The 10,229-nt window shown below is 40.7% G+C and overlaps 1 protein-coding gene across 1 annotated transcript; it reads left to right on the top strand.

Annotated features, from left to right (window-relative positions):
• The first annotated feature begins 415 nt into the window (after positions 1 to 415).
• Positions 416 to 4,935, top strand: LOC140245393 (uncharacterized). Its single transcript, XM_072324970.1, has 2 exons — positions 416 to 531; positions 2,680 to 4,935. The coding sequence occupies exon 2, from the start codon at positions 2,694 to 2,696 to the stop codon at positions 4,758 to 4,760; it is 2,067 nt and encodes a 688-aa protein (XP_072181071.1). The 5' UTR covers positions 416 to 531; positions 2,680 to 2,693; the 3' UTR covers positions 4,761 to 4,935.
• The last annotated feature ends 5,294 nt before the right edge of the window (positions 4,936 to 10,229 follow it).

The following is a 10,229-nucleotide window of genomic DNA, read 5'->3' as shown; positions in this document are numbered from 1 at the left end:
ACTTTGACCTATGACGTCTGTGTACGTCTAGACACCTCCATTCTTAAGTGGGGTAATTCAGTACGTGTTTTAATATGCGAGATGGGTGCACAGGAAATACCAGCAATATTAACAATATTGAGATTGTCTACTACCAAAGCTTCCTATTTGTATCGTAATAAAAATATCTCACCAATTTCATAAAACAATCGGCACAGTTGCCAATGGAGTTGCCCAGTCTTAGAGAACAAAAAGCACCGTCACATCGTTGCATGGGTGCGCAAGACCGCCGATTCAATAAAGTCAGTATTGAGTTGTGAGAGCCGCCGTGCAACAATCTGGCATCAGCCTAAACTAACAACACAGTCGGTTGATAGTGAGTGCCGCAACGGTGCATATATATGCATGCTGTGCTATTAGATAGTACGCTACAGTTGTACGACCGTGGCGTTAGACAAGACAACAACACAACAGATCCAAGTTTGTTGGACAAAATTCGGGATTCCGATCGCCACCGTCCCTACACGATGAAGAAACTGCAGCAAAAATCGCGTGAGTCCGTTAGAATGCTCGTACATCTGGAAATGATGAGTGTCGATGTCGTTTCTCCACGACACAATCTAAAGAAAACAACAACAACAACAACAACTAAATTTAATCTGCTTATTAGTGCTTTCCTTCTTGCAAATGTTGGCCTTGTGTAAATTAGGTGAACCAACCAAGACCATAATTTCAGTTCTCCAACCAGTAACTGAGTTCACAGTTAGTATTACCAATTACAAAAGTAACTTCCAAAAACGCCAGTGAGGGGTCCAATGTTTGATCCCTCCAATACTAACGTTAGCAAGCGTAATTTAGTCGTTGGCTTTTTGCACGTATCACTACTAACAGTTAAACACTAACGTTTAATAGGTTAGTAGACTAGGATGCACAAGGATGAAGAACAGTAAACCAATGGTAACAGACTGTTGATTGGTAGATCTACTGTAAAAAAAAGTGGACATTTTTGTGGTGTTGAAATTTTCATGCATTTTGCGCAACCAGAATCGGAAACTAGCCCGAAAATAAAAGCACGCAAATATTTTTTGTCGGCCATAGAAAACAAAAGCACGCAAATATTTTTGCCTGCCATAGACCTATAATATGTTCCAGAAGTTGAGGTCTTGATTCCATGAAATTAAAAACATGCGAAACTCTTCTTACCCCGCTGAGCGCGAAAAATTAGTGCGAAAATATCCACTTTTACAGTAATTGCTAGAGCTATAAAGTTTAATCAAGTTGTTATCATAATTGTTTGTTTCATCAAAACTTGGTTTAAGAATCAATCTATGATGATACTATCTTGCAGGATTAGTTTCTATATAGCCATAGAAGTCTAATCAGGTTGACATTTTCTGTTAACTTTTCTTCCTTACAACTGTAGGCCTACCCAGCTGCCTTGCATTTACAGCGTGTATTCTAACCCCAAAAATTATATTAATGACATCTCATTTCTAATTTAACCCGTTGAGGACGAGTCCCGAGTATACTCGGGCAAGTGTCTATGGGAAATGCGTGTTGTAGCAAAATCAAACCGTCCTCAACGGGTTAAAGAATTTAGGTGGCCTAAATGAGCCACCAGAGAAAACGGTGTGCAGTGTCGAGCCCAGCACATCACATGATGATGTGTTCTAGTTGAACCGGAACACTTTTTTTTTTTTGCCATACTTTTGTACACCAGCTAGCTTTTGGGCTTTTTGTAACCACCCCCCCCCCTTTTGCTCGTCCTATTCAGCCCTTTCTTTATAATTCTAATTACCCTTCACAATTAGGCCATATTGTTCCTGATCTTGTTAGATGTTGTATCCCCATTCATCTTTATCCTTCACAAGTATAGGCTGCCCATTCAGGGACTTTGGTATCATCACTGGGCCTACACAATCCCTCTCCCTTTTGTTTTCTCACTCCATTTCCTACACCCCCCCCCCCCCTTTTGCCCTCCTTTTCTGATTGGCCCCCTGCTTTTACCTACCTAGAATGTACCCATTTTGTTTCCTTTGTTCTGCTGTAAGCCCCTCCTTGATAATGCATGTTCTGTTTTGTCTGGAGTCCATGTTGGTGTCCCCTTTCCCTTAACATTAATGCTGTTGTTACATGTAGTTTTTGCCTCCATTATCTTGATACTTGAACATTGAGTTGTGTTGAGAGTTTAGATGTCTTTCCTGAAATTTAATCCATTCTTACTCAAACTGACTGAAGTAATACTTGAAAGAAGTAAACCCTATCACAATTTGTGGTATGTTGAGAGTTATTAGAGAACAACGTACAGTACAGCTGTACTTGGTACCGGTACTCATTGTTATGTTGACTGCAATAACAATGCCTATTTACAAACTAGTACAAGTGTATGCTGTGAGGAAACAACTAGACAGAAGTCAGTCCCTTGTCTTTTTTAGTCAGTTAAGGTTCCTGTCGATATTTGCTTTTGATTCTTTAAGATAAGAAATGGGGGATAAGTTGTTCAATGAAGCCGGGTATGTGCAATAAAAGTTCCGTCAAATGTCAAGAAAAATGGCTACCGGGTACAGCTGTATGTAAAGTTACTGTAATGTATGTGATCTACTATAATGAATATCTTGCCATCTTGCAAATGAAAAGATCTCTGACACTTGTAACACAATCAATAGCACAAAGTATACTGTTGTGTTCTGATATATGCAGATGCCCCTGGATAAATGAAGATCAGTGAAGCAACCATGACCAGTCCAGACGGTACTGCGATGCCAAATGCCAAAGTGATCCTAAAGGATGCATTCAGGCACAGCAGAATGGAGTCATCGAGCGGCACCTCTATCTCGTTGGACTCACCCAGTGGACTAGAGCGTAGCCGTGGGAGCGGGAGCCAGGAGTATCTATCCTGTCCGTCGGAAGGTGACAGAGAGACCGATGCCCAGGGTTATGGTGCGGAGAACCTGCGGGAGTCGCCATCGCGGGAGCTGATCGGGTCAGGGGGCTCTACAACAGACAGCTCAGGAAACCAGGAATCGCAGTTTGTCGTGCTGGATGATGTGGATGATGATGAGGGTGCTGATGATGACGATGGTGCAGGAGGCATGGCAGATGGACCACCTGAGGATGCTCCAGGAGCAATGGCTGTTGTCAGCATGCCAGATGGACCCAAATACAAGTGTAACATGTGCGATCGTGTGTTTTCCAGCCAGCATCGTTTGATGCTTCACGTAAATAAGCACATGGGTGTGAAGCCATACGCCTGCCCTCTGTGCCCTGCTAATTTCAACACGCTAGCCTCATTTCAGAGGCATCGGAGGTCCCACAAAGCCTCCACAGCCAATGTCCAAACGCACACATGCAATCTCTGCAACGCACAATTTTCTCACATACAGCATCTCACGGCGCACCTCAGGATTCACGCTGAGAAAAACAGGAATTGCCCCCACTGTGGCCTGTACATAGGCGGGCTGCGCAGTCTGCAGAAGCACATCAGGGAAGAGCATCCTTTGATGATGAAAACAGGGAAAAAGAGCAAAACTCAGAACTGTGATAAGAATGCAATGCCATATTTAACCACACCCATCATAACCAAGCCTGTCTCCTGTAGGTTGTGCAGCAGGCAGTTTGCAACCAACAGGGCGCTGCAGGGTCACATGAAAGGCCATAGTAAGCTCTACCAGTGGAACCCTCGCAAGTGTAAGTGTGGCTTGCTCCTGGCGGATGAAGCAGAGTACCAGCGTCACCTGAAAAGCGAAAGCTGTGAGGCCTCCATCGGTAGGAAGCAGGCACCCATGTTGGTAGATACGTCAAGAAGTTTGTCAGATGTTTCGCCCATCTCCCCCGGGCACCTTGCCGGTGTTATGACTCATTCAGGCCCAAGACAGCTCAGCCCAAGAAGCCGCAGCTTAGACTCAGGCATAGGTGCACATTATTCTCTTATGCCTCACAGTCACATAATTGTGTCTCGATCAAACACAGCTCCGGTCTTGTGCCAACCTGTAACATCTCCTGTGATAGTCCCTAGTACAACTCTGCCTTCCAGTGTGCTGACAGAAATTCCAGAGGGCGCTGGTGTGCGCGATGCGAAAGAATCTGGTAGAAGGGCAGCTGGCTCTCCTTCTAATGACAGGTCAGGCAGACTGGATGGCATCACAATAAAGACGGAGGAGTGGAGTGAGGTGGTGGATGTAATTCAGGTGCACAGCAATTCTACCAGGAGGGATGACCCAACCCTGCATCCGGATCAGCCTCGCAGTGAACAAGCATCCGGGTCGGGTGTCGAGGGTCGTCTGGTCCGTCGTGAAGCATCTGTCCACGAGGGAGTGGAAGAGGGTGAAGCGGAATCGGAGAACTCCTCTCAGCCGAGGATGGAGCAGCACCGTGAGCATTACTCTAGGGAGGGGCCGATGCAGCCTGCAAGCCACGGTGGACAGCGAGCGAGGCCGACGACTGAAGCAACTCCGAGAGGTGGGGAGCAGGTTTCTCCGTTGGAGAGAAGGAATACTGAGTCCCCCAGCACTCAGATATCCTCCTCCCAGTCCAATGTCTGTGCCCAGAGCCCGTCTGCCTATCTGGCGTTGATGGGAGGTCGGGTACAAGAGGGGTTGCCGTGGCGATGCTCCTACTGTGGCATCACGTTTGAAGACAGCCTGATGTATGTTATCCACAAAGGATGTCATGAACCTGGATCCTCTTTCAAGTGCAGTATGTGTGGGGAACAGTGCTCTGATAAGGTGAACTTCATGCTACACTTTGTAAGAGGGCAGCACACCAAGCCAACTCATGTTTAGTGGTCTCTGCAAATAGTTTGTTTTATGCAAGGGTTAGTTGGTGCTTGTAAATGATACGACATATATGATATTGAATGATGATACAACTATATGGAATTTACAGGTTTAAACCTTCTCTTGGGCTTTATCTTGTAAGGAACTGAAGTTAACATCATCTCAGTGTAGCTACTTGTAATTGAAATGATAAATTCTATCACTGCTTGCAATTCAGTGTTAAAGGGACTGTACAGTACTGGTTGAGGTGGGGATTCATGTTTTGAACATTCCCAAGTGAGATAATGAAAAGCCTCTTATGAAATATGAAAGAGCATTAGGAAGGATTCAATGTTTATTTGATGAAAATTGGTTTTCAAATGGCTGAGATATCCAAAAAAATGCTAATAATAAAAGGCGACATGCCACAACTTTATTAGGATCTCTTTGTTTCACCTCGTTTTTGGATATCTCAGCCATTTCAAAACCGATTTTCATCGAATAAACTTTTGATACCCCTTAGAACTGCATGCTCTTTGACATCTCATAGAGTGGTTTCTGAATATCTCGCAAAACGTTAAAAGCTAAATACTCACCTCAACCAGAACTGTACACACCCTTTAAAGGCTGCATAGTTTTGAGTTCCATGAGCTATGCCAATAATGATCTAAATATTCACTGTATAATACAATTGAAAATTCTCTCGCAAGATGATGTTGATGCAATGAGCACCCCAAGAATTACCGTATTCGCCGGCGACAAGGCCGCACGATTTTTCACAAAAATAAAGCAGTAAGGTCGGGGTGTGGCCTATACGCCAGCACAAGCGAATTCTCATCTTTCCAGCTCAGAGAATCACCTGCCTGATCAACACACATAATTATGTATGGGACTATGCAATGTGCGCAGGAGCAACGCGATATCAACCACTGAATCAATCAGTCTTACAGACGATGCTATGATCTGCAGTCAAGTGGCATCTTTTTCTTTTTTTCACTACCTACTTATCATTCTCATGGTGCCAATTCAATAAGAGTGTAAAAACAGAAAGCACAGCACAATTGGCAGTTGATGTGCATAGCCACTGCAGCAATTGCAATCCTGCACACATCACACAATAGCACTATCTCTGCAATACTCAGCTATCGTAATGTTTGTGAATGAAGACACACCATTAATAGGCTATTGCAGAATAGTGCGTGTGAATGTTGTACACACGCTCAGTTATTCTTCACATTAGAGCCCTACACACAGAAATAATCATATAAAATCCTGACACAAAGTTGGCATCAACCGGAAAAAAAACTTAATATCAAACAAAAATATAAATTATTATTAGAAAGCCCATGGAAAGACAGAGAAAATAAAAAAATTTCTTAGCAATATAATGTAGACAAGTAATAACATTTTGATCAGGACAAAACCCCTTCAGTATTTTTTTCCCAGTTTTTCATTACCAAAGTCGGCATGCGGCTTATCTGGCGCTGTGGCCTTATCGCCGGCGAATACAGTAGATTATTTTGTATGAAATTGGTGATTATGAGTCATACATGAGCAAAAGAAGATGGCTGTGAAACAAGGTAATCATGTTGCATCACAGATGTGGTTTAAGACCCAATCATCATCTTCGAACAGTTTAGAAAGGAAAATCCTCGTAAAGTACTTCTGAGCATGAAACGATGAATGTCACAATAGTCTTATTTGATAACCAAAAGATTGCAGATGTCTTATGCTGAAAATAAATCTTAGACATCTTGCCAGCATTCACTAGAATTGAGGAAGGCAATGACTCAAAATGATCTATGGAATGAAGGTTATATGTAGAGTTGTTGTTGTGCATGTGTGTGAAACAAATGAGGAGTGTGATGCAAAGGGTGGCATAAGTCACATGACCAAGATGGTTGAAGGGGATGGCTAGTAACTGATCAGTGGGAATCAGTGGGAATGCTGGGGGATGATTGTTCCAATCCATGTGGGATTCATTTAAGAGTACATTATATATCTAATGTTGTGTGAAAATTATTTGCTTCAGAATGGTCTCATATTCAAGTAATGTGCAGTTTAATGTTTCCAGGTTAGCATACCTGTACAGTGACGGGGCGATCGTTAACGGGAAACTGCACATTTCTTGAATATGAGACCATTCTGAAGCAAATAATTTTCACACAACAATAGATATATGTACTCTTAAATAAACCCCACAAGGATTGGAACAATCATCCCCCAGCAGTCCCACTGATTCCCACTGATCAGTTACTAGCCATCCCCTTTAACTGCAAATGGCCAAGAGGAATTGTGCCAATTTATTTCTTGACGATCTAATCATGATCTCATAATTGCCCAAATTTCCACAACTCATTTGCTTGTACTTAAAACCTTTTTGTAATTCAAGAAGACCTGCCCTTTGCATAGCTGAACTCAAGTTGTATTAGGTTGCAATGTAAGAAATTTGATAATACACAGAGTGTGTGGATACAAAGTGTGATACAATGTATTATATTACATGAATATGTGAATTGACCTTCGACCCAAACGCCTGTAGGTTTCTTGCATTGTCAATCTCTGCTAACCAATGAAAGCTGTGAATATCTCCCTGTTAAATATGGTCACTTGTTTTATGAAGATAATCTTAAAAGTTGATACTGTACAATGTAGGGCCTACAGGGATCACATAACTCAGGCTCAGAAATAATATTCTGTTACGTCTCTGCATTTCTTATTCATACCTGCACACCGACCAACACACACAAGTAAGGTTGGCCAGAGATGATTCACTGATTTGTAAGAGGGAAGGCCACGTGCCATTAAGGTGATGTTTAGAGTTTCCTAACAAGTTTACCCTGAACTTGTGGAGAGACCTTCCATGGCTTGGTGTGTCCAACAGACTAGCTGCAATTTTGCCACGTAGGAAATAAGACGTTACTGTTTCTCAGCTCAAGAATGATACACCATTTAGACAAAACAAAGAAAAAAAAAGAAGTGAAGGATGCATTCACAGTGTTGATTAATGAAATTGGCTCAATAAATCTGAACATATTTCTTATTTTATATAATTAAAAAAATATTTATGAAGTCTTCATAGTCTTACGCAATGTGTGAATCCTCATACATGTGATATCACCAGTATTTATGATATTTGATACAAGGGTTTCAAGTGTCATTTGTCCTACATAAGTACCCATCTGTATACATGTACATATCATACCTTCCCCTTTCAGAGAATTATTTGATGCTAAACCTATCAAGGCATTATGGTTTGTTAGGCTGTTGGATTGTCTGTCAAGCAGTGAAAATGTGTAGAAAAAACGGGATACAAAATATGGCAACAAATGTAGAAGATTTCTGTGAAATGTGTGAAAATATTGAAAGTGAAAGAATCAAGCCTGTACATGTATGGTGCACTGGTAATGTTTTGAAGACACCACCTCACAAGATTCTATTTTGATGTTGATGGCTGTTTGTTTCAAAGGCATACAAATCTATATGCAAAGTAAACCAGTGACTGGTCGAAAATGGCCCAAATCTTGGTTATGATTCAATGGAAATGACTTGTTCATATGTGACTGCACATGTTTCAGTATATTAGATGTGTACTACTTCTATGGTGTGGGATACTAATGGTAGTGTGGATATGTGCTCGTGGGTTTCCGGGAGCTGAAATGTCAATGAAAGCAATTTTTGGCACGCACAAACACCTAAATGATTTTCCACTGTTTGTAGTTTATTAACCACTTTGCCATTATGTACATGTACCTCCAGGTGTTGTATCTGCATTTCAGCCATGATGAGGGGATTGCAATGTTGTGTAGAGAAAATGAAACCAACTTCAGTCCATCATCTTCCAAAGCAAACGAGGTTTAAAGTTAATATCTCTCAAAGCAGGTTTTAGGGCAAAAATGTCGCAGTTGTGTAGAAAGGCTTGTCATTGTTTGACTTTACCTATTTTTGTGTTATGCTCGTAGTTTCTAATAGGGAAGTGGGCATTACATAATAGACATGCACATTTACATACACTCATCTGCTCACGAATTTCCCTTATCTGAGGCATTTTATTGACCCTTTGGCAAATGTTTTTATTTATAAATGTCCATTTTGCCCATTCTAAAACAGGGCTGCACACTATTAACCAACTAACTAACCAACATATTGTTTTGTGTTAATACAGACTCCTTGCGTGATTTTTTTTTCCTCCAAATTTGAATGCCCTTAATGAATATGACAGTAACCATTTCTTTCCACTGAAAAAAAAAAGCAAAATGTGGCTTAAGGTTAATTATTGCAAGGCAGTATTCATGGGAAAGATAACTCCCACGTGTGACTTCTGTAAGTTTCCTTTTGTTTGTGTGAACATAATACGCTATTATACTTAGAATCTTGTAAGAGTCATACACATTCCTATGAGTACGTATGCAACATGTACTTACAAATTTCTTAATTTCTATCCAAACACCCTGACACTGTATCGATGTGCATAAATGGCTTTTAATTTTGCAGGTATTTTTGGCTTGACAAGTCTGTTGTTTCGTCATAAACATCAGCTTCTCTGACCATCTTTGGTGTGAAATTGGAGGTCACATATCCAGTCATATTCAGCAATGGAATATCAAATCAGATTTAGATGATGGCAGTTTCCTTTTTTCGAATCTGCATGTCAGCAGTAGTTGGGGTGATTGAATTAAATGTAGACAGTTTACAACAACAGATTTTCTTTTCTTTTCATTTGTTATGCTAATGTGCTGAACTTAATGAGGCAATATTTTCTGTTGTGACTCATACTTTTTTCTCCAGAAAATACTGCCTGTGATAAAATTAGGATTGCATAGGAAAAAAAAAATAATGAATTTATTTGAGTGCATTTCTTCTTCCAGGAAATCTGCTGCCTTGTTTAATATGTACTTGTTTCTGGTTGAATCATAGTTTTCACATTTTGACTGCTCCCCAACACTTAGGTTTCTTATTTTGTTTGTTTGTTTGTTTTTAGGTTGTTTATTTCTTCTTGCCAAAGTAGATGTGGTGCTCAGAAAAAAAAAAAGTGACTAAGAGTTGGCAGTTGCCATCACAATGAACTCATTATACTGCCCTCAGTGACGATAGCCATACAGCTCATTGCAGTCCCAGAGTAATTGTTTGTTTTTGTTGTAATTATGTGTTATCTTTGTGACTATTTTAATGATTTTTACTGTTGGAACCATCATTATTGTAGTTTAATACTTTTGGTGATAAATAAACCATCAGTCAAATGCTCTCTGATTATTCCTCAAGTCATCAGCCCATCTGTAGTGTTATGTAACTATTCATGTGTACAGCTCTGTCCAGATGAGCGGTATTTGCAGACCTAGAAGTCATGTATTCTCAAGAAATATTATGAATGGTGTTGTAGGTCAATAATCCTGTATTGAAAAGAAGAAAAGACAACAACAAATGAAAATAATGAATTAGAATTGTATGGTACCTGGAAGTGCAGTATTTTGTGCTTGATACATAAATATTATTCAT

The sequence above is a fragment of the Diadema setosum genome, chromosome 22 (assembly GCF_964275005.1).
Source record: "Diadema setosum chromosome 22, eeDiaSeto1, whole genome shotgun sequence".
Lineage (NCBI taxonomy): Eukaryota > Metazoa > Echinodermata > Echinoidea > Diadematoida > Diadematidae > Diadema > Diadema setosum.
Note: the sequence above shows the minus strand (reverse complement) of the source record. Positions and strands in the feature narration are given on the sequence as shown.

Coding starts and splice junctions, on each gene's coding strand:
- LOC140245393 (XM_072324970.1), top strand. CDS start 2,694: ATGAAGATCAGTGAAGCAACCATGACCAGTCCAGACGGTACTGCGATG.